Source organism: Sus scrofa, chromosome 6 (genome assembly GCF_000003025.6).
Source record: "Sus scrofa isolate TJ Tabasco breed Duroc chromosome 6, Sscrofa11.1, whole genome shotgun sequence".
NCBI classification, from domain to species: domain Eukaryota; kingdom Metazoa; phylum Chordata; class Mammalia; order Artiodactyla; family Suidae; genus Sus; species Sus scrofa.
This window is the reverse complement of record NC_010448.4, coordinates 58,869,819-58,892,061: the sequence shown is the minus strand read 5'-3', so window position 1 is coordinate 58,892,061 and position 22,243 is coordinate 58,869,819. Positions and strand designations below refer to the sequence as shown.

At 58.4% G+C, this 22,243-nt stretch overlaps 2 protein-coding genes across 9 annotated transcripts in view; both read left to right on the top strand.

Annotated features, from left to right (window-relative positions):
* Positions 462-21,270, top strand: TTYH1 (tweety family member 1). Of its 4 annotated transcripts, none has more exons than XM_005664828.3 (14): positions 516-739; positions 3,560-3,738; positions 5,639-5,750; positions 6,490-6,710; positions 9,877-9,972; positions 11,440-11,512; positions 11,888-11,963; positions 12,463-12,518; positions 12,687-12,779; positions 13,007-13,099; positions 14,824-14,966; positions 15,095-15,140; positions 15,755-15,835; positions 18,783-21,270. In XM_005664828.3, exons 1-13 carry the CDS (start codon positions 614-616, stop codon positions 15,791-15,793), a joined length of 1,353 nt encoding a protein of 450 aa, XP_005664885.1. In that variant the 5' UTR covers positions 516-613; the 3' UTR covers positions 15,794-15,835; positions 18,783-21,270. The 4 variants fall into 4 exon arrangements, with proteins under 4 accessions (XP_020950630.1, XP_005664885.1, XP_005664884.1 ...); XM_005664827.3 differs by lacking the exon at positions 18,783-21,270 and adding an exon at positions 15,979-16,317 and having other exon boundaries at positions 520-739; XM_021094971.1 differs by having other exon boundaries at positions 462-739; positions 14,824-15,140.
* LENG8 (leukocyte receptor cluster member 8) overlaps positions 20,924-22,243 on the top strand; it is a 10,946-nt gene continuing 9,626 nt past the window's right edge. For 4 of the 5 annotated variants that reach the window (XM_021094969.1, XM_021094967.1, XM_021094968.1 and 1 more), the window contains exon 1: positions 20,924-21,269. The gene's annotated coding sequence lies outside the window, so the exon portion shown is untranslated. Of the gene's footprint in view, positions 21,270-21,463; positions 21,612-22,243 lie in introns of those variants that run through there. The other variant, XM_021094966.1, reaches the window with a different exon arrangement.

Below are 22,243 nucleotides of genomic sequence, written 5' to 3'. Positions count from 1 at the left end.
AACACGGATAAACGGGTATGCATTCTGGGTGGTCTATGCACAACGGGGAGGTTTGTGTAGAGAAGCTGTGTCCTTATACAGATTTTTTTTTAACCTAGGAGAAGGCTTTTAACCCAGGGAGGTGTCCAAGTGAGAGTAGCTTGCACACAGAAGTGAGGGGTTTTTTATTGATGCAACTGACCATTATTTTAAGTGACCATTATTGTACAACACTGTGCAAATACTAGCGGCCTCTGCACAGACATGAAGATTCTTCCTAAAGAGAAAGGAATCCTTATGCTCTAGGGGGATACAATCCCAACTCTGTCGGTGCCACCAATGGGAGCAGCGCGATACCTGTGCGGGCCGCAGGTGGGAGCCACCCTGAGGCGCGGGCGGCCTGCGGTCGGCCGACTTGCGATGGTACCGCAGTTCCCCCCGCAGCCGCCAGGGGCAGCACCGTCCCCGCCCGGCCTGCGCCTCCCCCCTCTTCCCCCAATCTCCGCCCCCCATCCTCTCCCTCCCCCTTGCTCGCTCCCCTGAGCCCCGCCAGACCCCGCTCCACCCGCGCCCCGCTCGGCTCCCAGGCTCCCGCAGCCCCAGTGTCGGCCCCGCTGCGCCCGCCCCGGGGGCCATGGGGGCGCCCCCGGGCTACCGACCCTCGGCTTGGGTGCATCTGCTCCACCAGCTGCCCCGCGCTGACTTCCAGCTTCGCCCGGTGCCCAGCGGTTTCGCGCCCCAAGAACAAGAATACCAGCAGGTGGGAGCGGGCACGGGGGCTTGGGGTGGGGTCCGGGGGCCAGAGCTTCTCCCACGGGAGAAGGGGCTGGGTGACAGATTCCCGTGTTCGCTGCGGGTGGGAGCCGGGCTGGACTTTGGCGTCTTGAGGGAGCAGGCGCTTGCGGTTCCCTTACCAGAGGTTCCCCTGGGACGGGTGCTGGCGACCCTTAGCTTCTTAAATAGGGGAGCGCTGGAGCCTGGAGCCCAGAGTCCCAGAGGAGGGAGGGGACTGGGGGCCTTCGGATTCCCAGGTCTTCGAGAGCTGCCTGGGAAGCTGGCGTCCAGGGTTGCCAGGGGGAAAGGTCCATCTGCATCCGAAAAGATGACCCTTCCCTCCCCTCTAGGCTCGGGATAGTCCAGTTAAACGCGTCCCAGTTAAGGTGGGACCCAGGAGACTGAGGGGCAGACGTGGGGCAGACGCGGTGGGGAGGAGGAAGGCTGGGAGATGCCCCGCTTCTGGGAGGGGATTGAGACCTGACACGGGAAAGGGGGTGAGGGGTTTGGGGGCGGGAGCTGGGAAAACCAGGTGGAGGTGCGGGCGAAGGATGCTACCAGCCTGTCCCAGGACCGAGGGGCTGGCCGCGCAGGAGGGGGCCGGGGTGGGGGTGGGGAGGAGACGAGGTTTGATTTGGGGAGGTTAGGATGACCGAAATGGGGCCAGAGGGGGGGCTGGGTGGGAACCTTTCGGGAAGCCGAGGCCCCTGGGGAAGGGGGCCCGGCCTGGGTCAGCTCCAAGAGGGGCAAAAGAACTGTCCCCTGACCCAGTTAATTCAAGTCCTTGACTTTGAGATTAATGAGCATGGCGTGGCTGAGCCGGGGACCGAGTGGGGGGGTGGGGAGGATGTGGAGCCCTGCGATGGGTCCTGGGCCCTGCCTGTAATGTCTAAACCCCTGGGATCTGTCCTGGGGAACCCTCGGGACCAGGGGCTAGGGATTGGCAAGCTTAGGAGGGGGGGGTCCCAGGAAAGCGGAGGCCGGACGTGTGCTGTATCCTGAGCTATTTGGGTCATGGCTGGGCTGTGCCAGCCGTAAGCAGCTCCTCCCTGCCTACTCCACGCCGCCCTCTCCCCACCAAACGGGGACTGCCCTGCCATCCCGTCGCCTACAGCCTCCCCATTACACAATCCCAGCCTCCAGCACCGTCCCCGAACACCTGCTCACGGCCAAGGCGACCTTCCCACACGGATGCCACATGCAGGGTCCCCAGCCCCAACCACCACCAGGGGCACTCAGGAAGACTCGCTCTGCCCCCATCATGGACAGGGTGATAGCGCTGGCACACAGGCACAGAGACACATGCCTCAAGAGGGGACATTGTCCCCTAGGGAGGTCACCCCTCTGGGGATAGCTAGGAAAATAATCAGGGACTGGGTGCCACCCCTGTGCTTGGGGTGACACACTCATACACAATCAGACATAGATGGTCACACATAGTCACGCTTGCACGCGCGTGTACACACACACCTATGTGCTCACACTCACACACATTCGTCCACACGCACACACACACTTGCACACACTCTCACACATATGTGCTCACACAGACACATCTACACACACACGCACACACTCACTCCCATATATACTCACACGTAGACACACCCACACCTTTACACCCACTCATGTACACATGCTCACACATGTCACTCACACACTCATGTGTTCATATTCACGTATACACTCACACACTATTTCTCACACATCAACCAACCGGAAACCATTTACAGACTGAAGGAATCAAAGAACCACACAAATAGGCACAGCTCACTCTCACACCTGCAGATGCAGGTGCTCTCAGAGACACACCTGCACACACACCTTGGTGCGAGGACAAAGTGCAGACCCTGTGGTTTAGGGGACTTGGCGCTGGTGAATCCAGAGGTCGGATTCTGCTCTCGCAGTCGTCCCTAACATGCTGTGTGGCTGAGGGTAAACCCCTGCCCCACTCTGGGCATCTGTGAAATGGCCAGGACCGCGCAGTGTCCGCTGTAAAATCCTGCCGTATGGGGAGCCCCATTATCCTGTGAGGCATTTCCAGCTACAGACATGTTTTCTTTCCCTGCCTCTGTCCTCCCGGCCTTTGGTTCCATCTCGTCTCTCTCTTTTCTCTGAGTCGCTACTTTTCTCTCTCTGTGAGTCCCCTCTCCCGCCCCAACTCCCTCCCTTTTTCCCCTCTTCACTCTCAACCTCCCAGTTCCCATCTCTGAGTCTCTCTCTCTCACACACACACACACTGTCACGGAGGCTGTCACGTCCCCTCCCCATGAGTCCCCAGGGGACAGACTCACCCTGCGGTGGGTGTGCAGAGCTCAGCATCAGTGGAGAGTGATCAAGCAGTGAGAGGGGAGGACCAGCGTGGAGGAGGGACAAAGAAGCCTGCCACCCCCAACCTCACACATGTCGCCCAGAACAGGTGCCCCCGACACCCCTGGACCCCACACAGTCCCGGGTTCCAGGTCTTGGCATGTCCTTGCAGGTGCTTTGTTCCAACTACCTGGTTTCAGCGAGGAGGAGACTGAGGCTCAGAGAGGGCAAGGCCCCTGCCAGAGTCACACAGCCTTGGGAGGGCAGAGCAGACCCAAGACTTGGTCCCACCCCCAGCACCAAGTCCAAGCACCCCAGCTGCCAGCCTGGGAGGGACTGGGGACTTGAGCTTGCCTCACAAACCACAGGTTGGGCTTGGCCCCCCAGCTAATGAGGGATGCCACCCCCCTCTGAGATCTGGGACCCAGAGACTCCAACCACGCAGGAAGGGGGAGCACAGAGCCCCTCTGAGACCTGATGTCACCCCCTTCCCCAGGCCCTGTTGCTGGTGGCGGCCTTGGCAGGCCTGGGCTTGGGCCTGAGCCTCATTTTCATTGCTGTCTACCTCATCCGCTTCTGCTGCTGCCGCCCCCCAGAGCCCCCTGGGGCCAAGAGTCCCCCACCCGGTGGAGGCTGTGTCACCTGGAGCTGCATTGCTGCCCTTCTCGTCGGCTGGTAATGGGGCCCCAGGGTGGGTGGGGCGTGGGGACAGGGCTCCCCAAGCTCTCTGTCAGCCTTCCTGGTGGTACCCCAGAATCCCCTTCAGCTTCACGGCAGGGAGAATTGCTCCCACTTGACGGATGGAAAAACTGAGGTCCCAGGGGAGGAGTGGCTTCTGAAGGCCAGCCTGGCCTGGCAGGGTGGAGAAGGGGTTAAGGGCTGGGCAGTCACCCTGCCTGGGTTTGGTGGCTCTGCCATGGAATAGCTGTGGGACCTACAGTTTAGTTTCTCTGGGTCTCTGTTTCCACATCTCTGAAATGGACAGCATAGCCACACCCACCTCCTAGTTGTGGTGAGGTTAAATGCAACCTACAGCGCCTGGTTCACAGTTCTGCTCCATGAAATGTTGAGTGATGTCACCCATGAACTCAACCTCTTTCCTGAGCACCTACTATGTGCCAGGAGATACTGACCAAGCCAGCAAGCTCCCTGTCCCCAGGGAGCTGATCTGGATCGGGAAGAGAAACAATAAGGGGAAACTGACAATCCAGGAGCAGACCTGAGCTGGTCTCAACTCCTTCCTGCTGGAACCTGGCTTGATCAGGGTTGTCCCGCCCAGTTTTGTCAGAGGAAGGCTTTTGGGGAGAGGTGACTTTTCAAGGCCGTGTGAGCCAAGCGGCAGAGTGGAGCTTCAGATCTGAACCCCCGCCCCAGGAGCCCCGACGGGGCAAGGCGCAGGGTACGTGAGGACACGCAGTTGACTCAGAACCACTCAGGGCGGCCCCCTCCCTGGCCAGGCAGCACCCACCACTCAGGGCAGACCAGAGTCGGGGTGGCGCGGGGGTGGGGGGGGAGAGAGTGGCGGGGAAGCCGTTGTCATCCCCCCTTCCCGCCCCTAGCCCCCACCAGTGTGTGCGTCGGAGCGCATATCTGTGGCGGAGGGAGGCTGGGAGTCCTGCATCCAAGACGCTCCCTCTCCGGGCTCTCCTGAGTGGGGGTGGACGGGGGAGGCGGACAAAGGCGGAGAGACACGGCCGGCCCCCGGAGCCTGGGAACAAGAGCAGCTTTGTGGGACTGGGAACAATGGGTAGGGGCGCTGGAGCCAGCGTCGATCCCAGGGCTGGGGGTGGGGGCCCCGTGGGGGCCCCCGTAGCCGAGGCTGGGAACTGCTAGGGCGTCCGGGGCGTCCTCCACCCCAGTCCAGGCCTGGCCCCCTCCGCGGAGGGACACAGTGTGTTGGGGTGGGGGGGGGGCGGCGGGGATAGGGCCCGTATTCAGGCCCCACAATGGAGCTCGGTCTGCTGGCAACTGAGGGGCGGGGGCGCCCGGCTTCTGGCCCATCAGCCCACATTCCCCGTGCTTCCCTCCCAGCTGTCCAGACGCTTGGGTCCCGAGGTGGGGGAAGGCTGGGAGCTCCAGGCTCGGGGTCCCCCCCACCCTGGGAGGTGGCTGAAGGCCTCCGCTCCTAGGAACCGCCAGGAGGTGGTGGAGGGGACGGCTGGATCCCAAAGGGACAGGTGCAGGGAGCCCTGGATGCCTGGGGAAAGGATGGAGGGGGGAGGTGTGGGCTGGTAGTCACAGGCCGTGGGGTGGGGGGGTGAGGATGACTTCCCATCCTGGGGCTGGGCACGACTGGGGTTCATTTTGGGGAGGTGCGAGTTAAATCTCGGGCCCCCCTCCCCTTCGCCACTCCACCCACCATTAGCATCACAATGACGTCCCTGGGCCGGGGGAGTGAGACCTTCCCGTTACCTTGGCAACCAGTGGGGGCCGGGCTGGAGCGGTTCCTTTCCCACGATGGGGCTGGACCAATGGGATGGGGGTTGGAGATGGGATTGGGTATTTGAGGAGATGGGGGGTGGCCCCCAGGGTCCCAGGACTGGTCGTGATTTCCCTTCCCTCCTCCTCCTCTCAGCGCTGGCATTGGCATCGGTTTCTATGGCAACAGCGAGACCAGTGATGGGGTGTCCCAGCTCAGCTCTGCACTGCTGCATGCCAACCACACACTCAAGGCCATTGACCACCTGGTGAGGGGCCAGGAACTGGCCAGACCCCAGACCCACATCCAGACTGGTTCCCCCCACCCCACACAAGGCAGAGGGCCTGCTCCTTGGGAAATGGGATCTAAATTCAGATCTTAAGACCCCAGACTCAAGGTTCAGGTTCAAACATGCAGACCTCCATCTATGCACCCAACCCTCAACCCTGACTGCAAATCAGGGCCTCATACATGGCACCCTTGGAACCTTAGTCCAGATCTGGGATTCAGGGCTCAAACCCAGACCCCACCCTCACACAAGGCCCCAGCCCTGGACTTCAACTTACAGGCCAAACCATTCAGAGACCAAACACCAAAACCCAAGCCCCTCCCACAGGTCAGATCCAGGGCCAGAGACCCAGGACTGAGACAACGGGCCTCACTCTGATCCCCAGCCCCAGGGTTCCAGACCTGAGGCTGAGACCCAGCCTGACCTCAGAACTTAGATTTCCTGTCCAGTTGCAGACCCTGGACCTAGACCCCAGACTCAGGAAGGCAGATGCAAACAGCTGACCTAGGGTCTCCATTCCTGCGGCTCAAGCCACTGACCCCCCCAAGCTCCTGATCGAAGCCACAGAACTTCATGATCTGGACCTCAGAGCCCCCTCCCTCAACTCTCAGATGCCCTAGCGCCTGGATCTCCGACACCTGCCCCTGCTCACTCCTATTTTACCCTGGCAACCCTGGAGAATGCCCTGCCCTGACTCCAGACCCACTGCTGTGCCCAGGTGCTGGAGATGGTGGAGAGGCTGGGCGAGGCTGTGAGGACTGAGCTGACCACTCTGGAGGAGGTGCTCACACAGCGCACGGAGCTGGTGGCGGCCGCCCGGGGGGCCCGGCGGCAGGCAGAAGCCGTGGCCCAGCAGCTCCAGGGCCTGGCTTTCTGGCGGGGAGTGCCCCTGAGCCCCGTGCAAGTGGCCGAAGATGTGTCCTATGTGGAGGAGTACAGGTGGGTGACCGCTCTCCCTGCTTGGGGATTGTGCCCCCAGGGGACACTGGTGGATGTCACATCTGGAAAAGGGAGGGCTACTGACACCCGGTGAGTAGAGACCAGAGAGGTTACTGAACATCCTGTGATGCACAGCACAGCCCCCACAGCAGAAGATTATTTGTTCTAAACGTCAGTAAGTCACAAGTGCAGAAACCCTGCCCTAGAGAGACGGACCGAGCGATCTTGCACCACTGCTCCCCCCCACCCCCGTACTCAGCCATCCACTCACTCCCTCAATTCATTCACTCACTCATCCTTGACTCAGCCATTAATTCACTCTTGCACTTCATTCATTCCCCCCCCCACTAACTAGTTCACTGCCTCGGCAGTCCATCTGACAGGTGTATGCATTCAGCAGATATGTATTTACACTTTTTGGTGAGAGAGGCATGCCCTAGGGCTCTAGGGCTCAGGGCTCAGGGCTTAGGGGTGAGCTCTAAAGCCAGCAGGCCATTCCCTAACCACGTGAGCTTAAAGGAGTTATAAGCCAGCTTGGAGCGTCGGTGTCCCCAGCCGATCCCTATGGGAATAATGGGAAGTGATTATCCCAAAGCTTGTTGGATTTTGAAGGATCTGTTGAGTCAGTTCTGTTAAGGGCTTGCAATAGTGACTAACACACGTCATGCAGGTGTCTTCGGGATGTGGACTTTATAAGCTAGAGCAGTGGACAGACGGATGGCGATTCCTGTCCATCATGTAGCAGAAGGACCAATGAGAAAGAAGTGCAGGGGAGTTCCCGTCGTGGTGCAGTGGTTAACGAATCTGACTCGGAACCATGAGGTTGCGGGTTCGATCCCTGGCCCCGCTCAGTGGGTTAAGGATCCGGCAATGCCATGAGCTGCGGTGTAGGTCACAGACCTGGCTTGGTTCCCACGATGCTGTGGCTGTGGTGTAGGCCAGCAGTTGCAGCTCTGATTCCCCCCACCCCACCCCCACCCCGAGCCTGGGAACTTCCATGTGCTGCAGAAATGGCCCTAAACAGAAAAAAAGGAAAGAAATGCATGAGTAAAGTGTTGTCTGTAAGGTGGTGAGTGGTCGTAAGAGCTCCGGAGACAATGAGGCAGGAGAGGGGAACGGGGAGGGTATGGGCTGGGGACAGAGGCTGGCAGTTTGGGGCATGGGTGTGTGGGGGGGGGCATAATCCAGGAAGGCCACACTGAGGAAGTGACATCTGAAGTAAGGGAAGGAACAAGTTATTTGAACACCTGGGACAGCCAGCCGGGCCAGCAGCCCACATGTAGGAGTCCTCATTGCTTTTTTGGACAAAAATCCAAAAGTATTTCTTTTGCTGGTCTGACACCTGAGGGCCCCCACCAGGCACGAGGGCAGGGACAGGGAAGCCTTGGCTCTGGATTCTGTGCTCCCAGGAGGAGGCAGACCAGGGCAATGAGGGCGCCCCTGCAGGGTATCAGGCCAGCCTAGGTCTCAGTCCAGGTTCTGGGGGTTGTGGCCAAGTTCAAGGCCTCAACTCCCTACCCGGGAAGACTGCAGCTGGGGGAGGGAGACCTGCCATCAACAGGAAAGCTCTTCTGGATGCACTAGTGCAAGAGTGCCTGGCTCTTGGGAGTCCTTTAAGGCAGGTGGCCAGTTTCGTGGAAGGAAATCAGGGGACCTCCCAGGGAGACAGCTCTGCTGGGAGGAGATCATGGAGCCTCAGGAAGAAGTGCCACTGGCTCCTGATGCAAGGGGGTGCAACTGCGGCATGTGAGGTGGCCGTGGGGACTTGGGGAGCAGAGGTCCAGAGGTCAACTGGAGCCACTGAGCCCAGCTTCTCCTTCCTAGGTAGAGCCTGGCCCCTCAACAGACCGGGAAATGAGGGCACCACCAGTTCCCACAAGGATCCAAGGGGTGTGGCAGTTCCCTTGCCACTCAGGTGACACGGGGACCACTGAGACCAATGCTGTTTTTTGTGTGTTTACTACATGCCAGGACCTGGCCTTACATGTCTCCTCCTCTCCAATCAGAGTGAACCGATCATTAACAAATACTGAATTCAGAGTTCCCGTCGTGGCTCAGTGGTTAACGAATCTGACTCGGAACCATGAGGTTGCGGGTTCGATCCCTGGCCTCACTCAGTGGGTTAAGGATCTGGCGTTGCTCTGAGCTGTGGTATAGGTCACAGATGCGGCTCAGATCTGCTGTTGCTGTGGCTCTGGCATAGGCCGGAGGCTACAGCTCCGATTAGACCCCTAGCCTGGGAACCTCCATATGCCGTGGGTGCGGCCCTAAAAAGACAAAAAGACAAACAAAAAACAAAAACTTTTTTTTTTTTCATCTTTTTAGGGCCACACCTGTGGCATATGGAGGTTCCCAGGCTAGGGCTTGAATCAGAGCTATAGCTGCTGGCCTGTGTCACAGCCACACCAGATCTAACCCGCATCTGCAATCTACACCACAGCTTACAGCAACGCGGGGTCCTTAACCCACTGAGCGAGGCCAGGGATCGAACCTGTGTCCTCGTCAATACTAATCAGGTTCATTACTGCTAAGCCACGATGAGAACTCCACGAATACTGAATTCTTAAATAACACGTACAGACCCCGAGTCGTGTTCAAACTCACATCCACGTGGGTCTGTGTGCTCGGCACTCTTCTAGGTGTTTTCTGGGTCCTCACTCTCTCGCCTCCTTAGGAAGTAGGCAGTGCTGTTCTCCCGAGTTACTGGTGGGGAAACCGAGGCACAGAAGGCAAGGTTACTGAGACAATGGCCTAGCAGGCAGGAAGCGGAGGGGCTGGCATTGCGACCCAGGCAGTAGGCTCCAGACACTGTGCCCTGAGGTGGTGCACCGTGACCCTGGGCACCCTCCTGGGAATGGATCCCTCCATCTCCAGGAGGCTCTGAGAGGCGCAGCCACAGGGCTCATGCACGGTCCGGTCACAGGCATGGTCCCAGGTGCTGCATGCCAGGACCTGTGCTCTCTCTCAATGGCCCTGGTGGTCTCGCCTCCCAATGCACCCATTTCACAGATGAGCCTGAGGACTGGGCATCAGGGTGGTCACATGGCCAAGCAGTGCCAGCTGAACGTGCAGGTGCTGTCACCCTCTGCTGAGTCCCGGTCTGGGAGCCCCCGTGCCCGAAGGCTGGATTTGCTGCTTGAGCCTCACCCCTGTCACCTCCTCCCAGGTGGTTGGCCTATGTTCTCCTGCTGCTCCTGGAGCTCCTGGTCTGCCTCTTCACCCTCCTGGGCCTGGCAAAGCAGAGCAAGTGGCTGGTGATTGTGTAAGTCTGGGTGGCCTTCGTGGCAGGGGCAGGAAACAGGCTGTCTTCATAGCGGAAAGTGCTCCCAACTCCTAGAAAAGCAGTAAGAGTGGGGTCCCTATCGTGGCTCAGTGGAAATGAATCTGACTAGCATCCATAAGGACGCCGGTTCGATCCCTGGCCTCGCTCAGTGGGTTAAGGATCCGGTGTTGCCAGGAGCTGTGGTGTAGGTCGCAGACGCGGCTCGGATCTGACGTTGCTATGGCTGTGGTATAGGCCGGCGGCTACAGCTTCAATTGGACCCCTAGCCTGGGAACCTCCATATGCCACGGGTGTGGTCCTAAAAAGACAAAAAAAAAAAAAAAAAAAAAGAAAAAGAAAAAGAAAAAGCAGTAATAGTGATGCTTTCACTGAGGGTGGGGCTGGTCTGATGCTGAACCCTTCAGTTGCCATGACAACCCTGTGCCGGAGGTGCCTGTCAGAGGCCTAACTGGCAGCTTTGGAAGGCTCTGAGACAGAAGGTGACACGTTGGAGGCCACTTAGCCATTGCGTGGCCATGGCTATTCTGTGGTGGAATCCAGGGCCACGCTCCTTCATAAAGGCTCATTCTTATGCCCGGTGCTCTCCTGGAACCTTCACACCGATCCAACGAGGTCTCCCCATTTAACAGAAAGGGAGACTAGTGCTCAGAGAGGTTAGGCTACTAGCCCAGGGCTGCACAGCCAGGAAGCACTAGAGCTGGGATTCCAGCCAGGCTGGCTGATCCCACTTAGAAGAGCCCCTTGAATCCTCCCTGGCCCTGGGGGGAGGGGGAGGCATGCTGGTGCCCACCCGCACCTGCAAACTACCCCGGAGGTGAGAGGTCCTGCCCTGCCATCCAGCCCCCCTGCAGCTTGGAGACGGTAAAGCATGGCCAGCAGGCCAGGTCTGGGACTTGAGGCCAGGCCTCCCATGTGCCCCACTCCCATCCCAGGTACCCTTCTTGCTGGCTGCCTGCCCTCCAGTGCTGACTCCCCCATCCCCAGAGAAAAACTGGGAGGCAGTTTGGGCCCCAGAGCTGTCTTTGCTCCTGGGAGGAGGAGCCTGGGCTGGGCTGGAGGCTGACCAAGCTATGGGGGAACCTCCTGTGGAACCCAAAGCAGGGAAATGGGGCCCGGAGGTGGAGAGTTACCCTCCCACCGTAAGAGGGGGGCATACCTGGGCCAGACCCAGCCAGCCCAAGCCCTCTCATTAGTCCGCCATCCCCCTTCACAGCATGGGCCCCCACCCCACCCCTCAGCACCCAGCAGGGCCAGGTGTTCATTTCAAAGTCAACAAGCACAGGTCCATTCACACCTCCAGCAACTCCTCTGCCCCTGCTTGTCATTCTTTGGCTCCAGAGGTTGGTGGGGATGGGGGATGGGCTATCATGGGATTGGGTGAGGAGGGAAGAGGCGAGATCAAGAACCCCCAGAACCCTGAGTCTAGTCCCTCCTCCCCCACTGTAGGATGACAGTGATGGGTCTCCTGGTTCTTGTCCTGAGCTGGGGCTCCATGGGCCTGGAGGCAGCCACAGCCGTGGTGAGTGCCGGGGACAGGCCCTTGAGGCCCCTAACTCCTGGATCCTGGGCCAGGATGGCATCCAGTGCCTTAAATACTGAGAGCAAAGACTTGGGGGCCAGGAGCACAGGTTCTGAAGTTTGGAGCTGGTTTCCTAGGTCCTGAGGGTTGGAAGATGGAGCCCTGGGCCCCTGGATCTGAGGGAGGAGGGGCTGGGGGCCTGGACCCCTGGGTCTGAGGCAGGAGGGGCTGGGGGCTGGATCCTGGGTCTGAGGCAGGAGGGGCTGAGGGCTGGATCCTGGGTCTGAGGGGGTTGGGCTGGGGGGGGGGCACTGAATTCTGTAGGAGTATGGAATTGGGGCAGATTCTAAGCCCCCTTCTTGCTGTGCCTCTCAGGGCCTCAGTGACTTCTGCTCCAGTCCCGACATGTATATCCTGAACTTGACCCAGGAGGAGACGGGGCTTGGCTCAGGTGACTGCATCTCCATCTTGGGCCACATTCCCTGGGTCCTCAGGCCTCTCTGCTTAGTCCTGTCCAGGGTGGGGCGGGGGTGCCCGGCCCAAAGCCAGGCCCTGCCCAGTTCTGCAGAAGCTTTCACCACCCCCGGGAGGGCTGGAGAAGAGAGGGACGCAGATGTTGGAGTGGGGTCAGGGAGAAGGGTGAGCTGTCCCTGAAGGGAGGGAGGATCTGGCTGCTTGGAGAAAATGCGGGCGTGCAGTTGGTCAAGGGGAGGAAGGCAGAAGCAGGGGCTCCTCCGGAGAGTGTAGTTGAGCCCGCTTTGGGCTGTGAAGCTGGAGCAGAAGGGATTAGGGACCCGTCTCAGGATGCGAGGCCCCTGGGACCGCTGGAGGGTCCTGAGCTGGGAGGGGTGGAAAGTGTGGCCTTGCCCCCTCCCACCCTTCCCCAGGGAGGCCCCCGGGGGCTCGGGCTCACAGCCTCCCCCTCTTCCCCTCTTCCCCTCCCGCTTCAGACATCCTGAACTATTATTTCCTCTGCAACCAGGAGGTCTCCAACCCCTTTCAACAGGTTAGGGCTGCGGGCAAGGGAACCGGGTGGGGGGCTGGGCTGGGGCCTAGACGTAGGGGTCCTGGGGGAGGATGAAGGCGCCGGGGGCCCCAGTCCTGTGACCCCCGAGAGGAGAGTGCGCTGAGAGCGTCAACCACTGGGGCCTCGTCCCTCCTTCTCTTCGCTCAGAGGCTGACTCTGTCCCAGCGAGCTCTGGCCAACATCCACTCCCAGCTGCAGGGCCTGGAGCGGGAAGCTGTCCCCCAGTTCCCGTCTGCGCAGGTGGGTGGGCCGAGCGCTCCCATGGGAAGGAGAGCGGGGTGGGTTCTGGGCGGAGCCTGGGAAAGGGGCGGGTCATTGGGAGTGGGCGGGGCCCACTGAAAGGGCAGTGCCTGCGGGTGTGGGCGTGGCCCGCGGAAGGGGGCGGGCCAGCGGATGTGGGCATGTCCCGGAGGAGAATGGGCGGGGCCTGAAGCCTTTGTGGGATAACGACCCCCTACCCCCCACAGAAGCCTCTGCTGTCCTTGGAGGAGACGCTGAATACGACAGAAGGAAACCTCCATCAGTTGGTGGCGCTCCTGCACTGTCGCGGCCTGCACAAGGTGACCCCTGTCCCCCTCCCTAAATTCCTCTCCCCAGGGAACCTCTGCCTCACCTTCTCCTCAGACCCTCAGTCTTTCCATTTGCCCCTGAGAAATCTCTCTCTCTACCGCCCCTGCATCATTCAGCATCTCTTCTCTACCTAGCTCCCCATCTATCATCTGTCCTTTCCTCCCGCCCTCCTCCTTCCGCCTTCCGTCCCAGAGGCTGTGCAGTTTAGTGAATTCCGGAGCAAGGCCGCCTGGGTTCCAGGCCTAGCTTAGGCAAGTCCCCTGACTTGTCTGTGCCTCAGTCTCCTCACTCGCACAACCAGGGTTCCAAGGGTGAGTTCACGTGCAGTGTCTGCATGGCGCTGCCCAGCAGGAAGATGCTGCCTGCGTCCCTGGAGGGTTGTGAGGGTTGAAAAGAGAAGCACAGACTTCCCCTTATGATTCCTCGCCGGCACCTGACTTCTGGCGTATTTTACAGAAGCCTAGGGATATCCTTTTTGCTTCCCGCCTTTACCCTCCACAACCATTCCACCAGCGAGTGCTGCTGGCCCTTCTTCTGAAGCCCATCTAGACCCCAAGCGCACAGCTCACGCTGTCACCACGGCCACCCTGGCCCTTGCCCTCTGTCCAGTGGCCACAGAGCCTTTTCCCTGTCTGCTCCTTGCCTGCCGCCATCTGTCCTCTTTCCAGCTGCCAGCAGCCCAGTGAGCCTTTTAAACACAATCAGATCAACTTCTTCCTCTGCTTAAAACCCTCCTGGGGATTAAAGTCCTGGCCTCTCGCCTGACCCCTGGGGACCCGTGTGGTTGGCTCTGGCTGGTTTCCAGCCTCAGGCCTTTGCACACCCTCCCGCACCCCCTGGCCACAGCAGCCCAGGGGCCTCTCTCAGAAGGTGTACCCCAGCCTCCCACTGGCCAGGTGCCTTCCTGCTGGTGTCATCTCTGCCGATCGGGGCCCAGGTCTGCTTTCTGGATCTCTTTTCTCATCAGCTCATTGTGGTCTGAATTGACCTTCTGGGGCTGGGTTACTGAAGTTTCCCCAGTACTTGGAGCAATGCCTGGCACATAGCAGGCCCTCCGCCAACCCCTGTTGAATGAGTTAGAGCTGGGCATCTAGGAAACGGCGCGTCTGCGGATTTCCAGGGATGTCGTGATGTCAGCCAGTGTTCGCTGAGTCTGCCTCACGGGCAGGTTGCAGTTCGAAGCCTGTGGTGCTTCTAAGCCGCTTTCTCGGTGCCGTTCTGAGCTAGGGATTTTACCCCAGAGGACATTTGGTAATATGTAGACGTGTTTGGGTGTCCCAGCTGGGGGGAGGGCACTCCTGGCATCGAGTAGGTGGAGGCCAGGGGTGCCACTCCATGTCCTACGGTGCACGGGCTGCCCCCGCTTCACATGTGCAGAGTGATCTAGCCCCAGTGTCAGTAGCATCCAGGTTGAGAAGCCCTGCACTGGATCGAGGTCAAGCTGCTGCGGTGCCTGGAGGCCTGGGATAGAGGGTTCTCGGTGATGGAGAGAAGCCAGGACTTGGGTTTAGGCGTGTGGGTGTGACAGTGACGGCAGCCATAGCACCTCCTGTGCGCTGAGCGCTTCCTGTGTGTCAGGCCCGGTGCTGAATGTATGATGGGAGGAAGCTGAGCACAGAGAGGCAGAGTGACTTGTTCAGCACCGCACAGCCAGGCGGGATGGTCCGAGCCCTGGGCATGACACACTGACGCCCACCCCTCCCTCCCACCCCAGGACTATGGCACAGCCCTGCGGGGCCTGTGCGAAGATGCTCTGGAAGGGCTGCTCTTCCTGCTGCTCTTCTCTCTCCTGTCTGCGGGGGCCCTGGCCACTGCCCTCTGCAGCCTGCCCCGTGCCTGGGCCCTCTTCCCACCCAGGTCAGGAGGGGAGAGGGGGCAGAGCCCTGGGGAAGGGGATGGGGGCGTACCTGGAGCCACTGCTAGGGGGCAGCCTCCTGACGGATCCTCCATCCTGCTTCTCTACCACTCCCCACACTGCACCCCAGTGATGACTATGACGACACAGATGATGACGACCCTTTCAGCCCTCAGGTACCCCCGGGTCGGAGGGAGGAGGGGCTGGGGGCTGGACTCTGGGGTCTGAGGGAGGAGGGGCTGGGGGCAGGACCCCTGGGTCATCGGGGAGGAGGGGCTGGGGGCAGGACCCCTGGGTCATCGGGGAGGAGGGGCTGGGGGCTGGATCCTGGGTCTGAAGCAGGAGGGTCTGGGGGTCTGGACCCCTGAATCTGAGGGAGGAGGGGCCTGGACCCTTGAGTCTGAGGGAGAAGGGGCTGGGGGCTGGACTCTGGGGCCTGAGGGAGGAGGGGCTGGGGGATGGACCCCTGAATCTGAGGGGATTGGGGTGGGAGCTGGACCCCTGAGTCTGAGGGGGCTGGGGCTGGGGCTGGACTCTGGGGTCTGAGGGAGGAGGGGCTGGGGGCTGGACCCCTGGGTCTCAGGGAGGAGGGGCTGGGATTCCAGGCTCCTGGGTCTCAGGGAGGAGGGGCCGGGGGCTGGATCCTGGGTCTCAAGCAGGAGGGTCTGGGGGGCTGGACCCCTGGGTCCGAGGGAGGAGGGGTTGGCCGCTGGACTCCTGGTCTGAGGGCCCACACTCCGAAGCTAGGTTCCCTAGTCACACCCTCCTCTCGTCCCCTATCTCCTGGCAGGAATCCAAGCGCTTCGTGCAGTGGCAGTCATCTATCTGAGCCCCTCCTCCAGGCCAGACGGGCGTCTGTTCCCCATCTCCGGTGAGCATCTAGAGTGACACCCCAGCTCCCAAAGCCATCCCTCCTCCCCCCCTCCTCCTCCCCCTCCTCCTCCTCCCCCTGAGGGCTCTGTGGCCGCCCCCACCCTCCGCCAGCCCTGGTCTTGCCTTTGCCTCTCTCCGCAGTGTCTTCCCTGGCTGCCAGAGAAGACCCCGCTAACCCAGCTGCTGGGCCCCCCCACTAACACTGCCCTGGCCATGGACACCTTAAACAACAGCACTGGCCCCCTGCCCTGCCCTCTCCGCGTCCTTAGCCCAGGGAGGAAGCTGGGGCCGCAGGCCAGGGCCCGGGTCGCCAGGGAGGGAGGGGGCAGCCAGCCAGCCCCGCACCCCTCTCCCCTTCGCAGGGCCCATCCCCGCAGGGACATGAGTGGCCCCCAGTGGGCGCAGGGCCCTGATCTCTGCTCACTGCACCACCTTGGGAATGGGTTGATTTGAAATAAAAGGGAAGACTTTATTTTACCAGCAGCGGGGTCCTTATTCCCCCCACCCTCCCACCCCCCCATCTGGCCTCGTGGTTGGGGGACAGAGAGCCCTTCCCCTCCTCCTCGCCAGCCTCCTGGCTGCCAGGTGTTTCTGCTCCCATCCAGGCTCCTCTGTGGCTCCAAAGGGACTGTTCTTTTAAAAAAGAAAAAAAAAAAAACAACCCTTCCCCCGCCTGCTCTAAAAGCAGCACACATGTCCTGACGCAGGAAGAGTCAGATACCCCTGGCACAGAAGAGACAGCCTAGAAATAGAGCTCGCTGTGTGTGTACATGTGACGCAAGGCAGATTTCAAGTCGGGGTGAAAAGGACTGGTTTCGAAGCAAGGTTGATGTGACTCGCTCTCCATCTGGAAGAAGCAGTCTACATGGGTGGGAAAAAAACCTACACGTAGACAAAGGGACACAAGTATTTCAAGAGGAAGTGTCATCTCGGTTGGGGGCAGAGAATTTAAGCACGGTATCCGGAAAAGATAACTTTTGACAAATTGTGGAATGAAAAAAAATAATACCACAAAAAAAGCAAATGGAGAGTCTGGCAAAGGGAGTTCCTGTCATGGCTCAGCGGTAACAAACCGGACTAGTATCCACGAGGAAGCGGGTTCAATCCCTGGCCTCACTCATTGGGTTAAGGCTCGGCGTTGCCATGAGCTGTGGCAGAGGTCCAAGGTCAGATCCGGTGTTACTGTTTGCTGTGGTATAGGCTGACAGCTGTAGTTCCAATTTGACCTCTAGCCTGGGAACTTCCATATGCCATGGGTACAGCCCTAAAAAGACAAAAAAAAAAAGTCTGGGGAAAACCTTTTGAAAACACATATTACAGAGAAATAGGTAATTTTTTTTTTTTTTTCAGCTGTGCCTGTGGCATATGGAAGTTCCCAAGCCTGGGGTTGCATTGGAGCTGCAGCTGCCTGCAACACTGGATCTGAGCCTGCATCTCTGACCTACACCAAAGCTTGCAGCAAAGCCAGATCCTTAACCCACTGAGCGAGGCCATGAATTGAACCTGCATCCTCACAGATGCTATGTTGGGTTGTTAACCCGCTGAGCCACAACAGGAACTCCAGATTATACATTTGTGTAATCTACAAAGCTTCCACAAACTAAGAAAAAGACGACCCAACTTAAGCAACTAAGGTGAACATTTGAACATTCGATGGAGTGAAAATCCCCATGCCAGTCAACAGACCAAAAGGCAAAGCCTAATAATTAGGAAGTCCATGTTGAAACAACCAGAAACATTTTTCTTCACCTCCTGGGTATCATTAACTTAAAGGCGTGCATGGAGTTCCCATCGTGGCGCAGTGGTTAACGAATCCGACTAGGAACCATGAGGTTGTGGGTTCGGTCCCTGGCCTAGCTCCGTGGGTTAAGGATCCGGCGTTGCCGTGAGCTGTGGTGTAGGTCGAGGGACACGGCTCAGGTCCCGCTTTGCTGTGGCTCTGGCATAGGCCGGCAGCTACAGCTCCTATTCGACCCCTAGCCTGGGAACCTCCATATGCCATGGGAGTGGCCCTAGAAAAGGCAAAAAAAAAAAAAAAAAAAAAAAAAAAAATTAAAGGCGTGCTTTATATTCTGGGCTGGAAAGGATGTGGAGGAACCTCTAAGGCACTGCTCCTTAGGCAGGAGCTGCAATCCAGTGGAAAAAAAGAATCTGCTCGCATGGGATAAAATCAAAGGCATACCCTTTGATCTGACAGTCCTTCTTTGGGGCATCAATTTATGGCAATAAAGCAGGGGCCGCGAAGGATGTATATCAGGGGCTGTTTGCTGCAACAGCACTTCAACTGGCTAAATTCTGGAAACTAAAGTCCACAGAAAGAGGACAAGTTCAATAAGTAAGTTAATAGCAGGGCTCTCCAGACGATGACACAGTGCTTGGCTGGGTTTGGAACTTTAGGAGAAAGCCTGAGAGAGGAGAGATTTGAGGTGTGTGTGATAGAAGCACCAGAGTGGACACAGGCAGACGAGGCCGGGGCTCAGCCCCGGTCTGCTCCCGACAACCACATGGATGTGGGCAGTTACTGGAATTGCTGGACCTTGGATGCCTCATCCATCATCTGGGTGTCAAGTACAGCTCCCCAGACGCTCCTCTGTGAGTCCGAAATGCAGAAAGTTCTGTTAGCCTCAAAGTCTTGCCCCAACACACTGCCCTGGCATGAGGTTACTTAGAATTTCCCTGCCTCGTTGAAAGTCCACCTGCTTCTCTGCAGAAACACCGATGGGGTTACCGTGTGCTGGACAGGTTACTGAGGGCGCGGTGTCCTCTGTGGAATCCAAACCATGAAAGTCGGAAAAATCCTGGATCCCAAAACACATCAACAAATGGCCCCAAGGGTTTCAGGTCAGGGCTTGCTGGCCCAGGAGGCCAGATGTCAGGTGTGGGATGTAGGACCTGCGTCGGGGGATCTGCTCCATGCTTGCTAATCGTTTCCATCTTGTGCACAGCAAGGAATGTTCGAGGAGCCCTTCAGTGGGTGGGCCTGAAGCTGGGGAAAAGAAATGGACCACCGTCTCCCGTGAGGGGCACCGGGGCCCACCTGCACTGCCTAAGTTCTGGTGGTGAGCGCTCTGGCTCGATGCTGCCCTCTAGGGTCCAAGTCCAGAAACTGGCGCTCCCGGAGGTGTGGGAAATTCACAAAGCAGCCTGAAATTCAGGCCGCCTGATTTCCCGCCAAGGGGCCTGGGAGTGATCTTCACTCAGGAAACCCTAACCAAGAAGAATGAACATTTTGCCTAACCTTCACGAAATGTACTTTTATTTTAAAATGCTGCATACGAGGACCTCCACTTGTGAAACATGATGGTGTAACGGACGGGATTTGCTCGCCCTGCTGAAACAACCCAAACGCCGGGCAAAATATGTGAAATAGTGCTCCAGGCTTGACAGCAGGGAAGGAGGGGGAAGGGTGATCCCTAAGATGGAAAACATCGAGGTTGTTGCCGAAACTCAGCCTCTGCCCGACGCTGCGGAATAGGAACACAGAGACGGAGTTTGGGGTGAAGGAGAAAAAGATAGCTTTATGGTTTTGCCACGCAAAGGGGGGCACAGCAGGCTCATGTGTTAAAGACTGTCCCCACCTTGGGAGAGATTAGGAGGTGGTTTTCTAGTTTGGGGAGTGGAAAATAGGGCCGCAGATAAGGATCAGAGGAGAGGCAAGCGTGCATTGTTTCTCGAAATTGGTGTTTAGTGGACCCAGGACTGGTTCTGGTGGTCCTCCTTCTTCCAGGAATGAAGAATGCTTCAACAGTTCTTCCATTTGTAGGGGGTTTTAGTTCTGCAGAAAGGCTCTAAGCTATTGTTATGTGTATCCCATGAGGAGGAACCAGGACTCTGCTCCAAGGCTGCACTAGGGTCTCTGGTCGGCTCCTCCCTGGTCTCTGCATCCCCTCCCTTCCCTGATTAGCTACTGCCCTTTGGAACTCAGCAAACACCATGGAGGCTGAAGCTTATCCCCTAATAACAAGAAGTGGAGGGCAGAGAAAGTCTTTTAGTGCCTAGGAGCCCCAGAGGGCACTAGCTGGGTTACAAGGTGACCCTGAAATCCCTACAGCCCATTGTCTTGAGTTTCAGACCACAGGGTGGGGGAGGGGAACTGAGGCAGAGGGCCTCCTAACAAGTGCTCTATACAATAAAGTCTAAATAGCAAGACGATAGATTTAAATTATAACCTCATTAGTATTAACACAGTTATAAACAGCTCTTTTAAAAGGCAGAGAGATTGTATGCTGGGGTAAAAAGAAAAGCTCTAACTATATGCTATCTGCAAGAAACCCATCCCTTTGAAAGTAAAGAATGCTCAACACAGTGGGGTACCCGCAATTGTACTGTGGCACATAAAGGAGACCTTACCGCGGTGAAATTCAAATAAAGTCTGCAGTTAATAGTAATGTGCCAATTTTGGTGCCTCAGTTTTAAGAAACACACTACAGTAATGTGAGGCGATGGTGTTAGGGGCTTTGGTACAGGATTGGTAGGACTCTGAAATATCTTTGCAATATTTCTGTAAACCTAAAATTACTCTAAAACAAAATGTTTAATTAAAAAAAGATTACCTCTGCTGAAAGTAACAGAATGACGTGGGGTTATCAACAGAAAAGTTTACAATAGACTATGGGAAGGAAATTGCAACTTCTCAAGTATCACTTACAGTGACAGGTCCCTGAACTGGACTGGATAATTTTATCAGAGTCGTGGAAAGAGCTGGCATACTCAACAGGTTACATGCAAGGATTGAAAGAAAAGCCTATTTACAGAGATGATCCCAATTCCTCAGCCGGACATCAATGGCCTTTCCGGATCGGTTACTTGATTACCTCCACAGACCTATCTCTTCCTAGGACCTTGCACACTTCTGCCACAGCCACCTGCACCCCGCAATCTCGTTTCCTGCCTCTGCGCACGCTGTTCCCTCTGCCAGGTGCGCTCTTCCAGTCTATTTACTACGGAAGCTCCCCTTTCCGGCTGCACGCTTTTCTCACCCCTTCCTCGAGTCCATCCTTAGGCCTCCGCATCACCGCACGGTGGGGAGTCTTAGAATTCTCAGGACGCTAATTTATGCCTATAAATAATAATGGCTGCCACCAACCGGACCAAAACAAGGTTGCGCGCACCTGCGCAGGGGAAGCGCGCTCTGCTGCCTGTGTCCCCTCGGGGCCACCGTCCCCACCTAGTGTTCCGGCTTGTGTTAAAGTGTCCATTGCGTCATTGCGTGGGCGGGAGGGCAGGCCTAAGTCAAGCTCGCGGCGTCTATTGGCTGCCCGGGGCGGAGGGAGGCGTGGCGAGGCCTCAGCGTGACGTCAAGACGCCGCCGTCGGGACGTCAAAGCCCAAGGAAGAAAAGAGCCAGCCGGGTCGCGAGAAGTTCCGTCGTCCGCAGCCGTGCTGCCGTCGTTTAGAGCCACTGCTGGCGAGCCCCGGGGGTGTACGGCCGAGGTGGGTGTTGAGAGCGGCGGCGGGGTGGGCGGGCGGGTGGAGACATTTCCTTTTGGCCGTACGCGCGGACCCGAGGCCTTGGCGGCCGTCGCACCAACGGACGCCGACCGCGAGCGACGGCCGGGTGTGGCCGGGCACGGGGCATTGCGCCTGCGCACGAGGGGTGAAGAGCGCGGCTTCGAACTCTCGCGCCTGCGCCGTCGGATTCCGCTCACCCCTTGGAATTCCAGGGCTGCGGCGGCCCTCTTCAGCCGTCTTTGACTCGGAGGTTCCACTGGGAGGTCGACGTTGCCCCGGGTGATGGGCGGCCCTTGCGCCGTCTTCCTACCCCCCAGGGACGTGGTGCGCACGCGCGACGTGGCCGGGGCGGTGGCTCCGGGTCGGGCGGCGAGGGTCCGGGCGGGCTTTTTCCTCCCCCCGGCGCCCTCCTGTGCCTTCCCTGGGTCTAGGGGACGGCTAGGTGTCCCTCGCGACTTGTTCCATTCTTCGCCCTTCAGACTCGCCCGGGAACGTCCCACCAGGCTTCCCCAGACCGTACCTTCAATCTCCTTCCTTTTTCGGCCCTCCCCCCACTATCCCCACTCGTGACCTCCCTCCGAACCCCCCCACCCCCACCCCCGGTGAACTCTCTTCTGTCTTTTCTTTAAGGCTTTTCCTTTTTAGGTCTTTGGCCAGCTCCAGACACCTGTTTCTATCCCCCCACTTCTTGTAGGGCTTTCGGGTTGTCCAGCAGGACTCGCTTTTGAGCTCTTGCGTACTTCCCACTTACTCCCTCGAATCTAGGCTCCCCCCATTCCTTGCTCCCAAAACTTGCCTTCACTTTCCTGCGGTCCTCACCATCCTCACTCTTGAGTTCCTCACTCTTGATTTTCGGATCTCCCCAGACCTCCAATGGAGGGGCTTGCCTCGTCTCTCCCAGGCCTAGCCCTGCTTCTAGGAACCTCACATGTGGGTGTCTGTCTTTAGTGGAACTT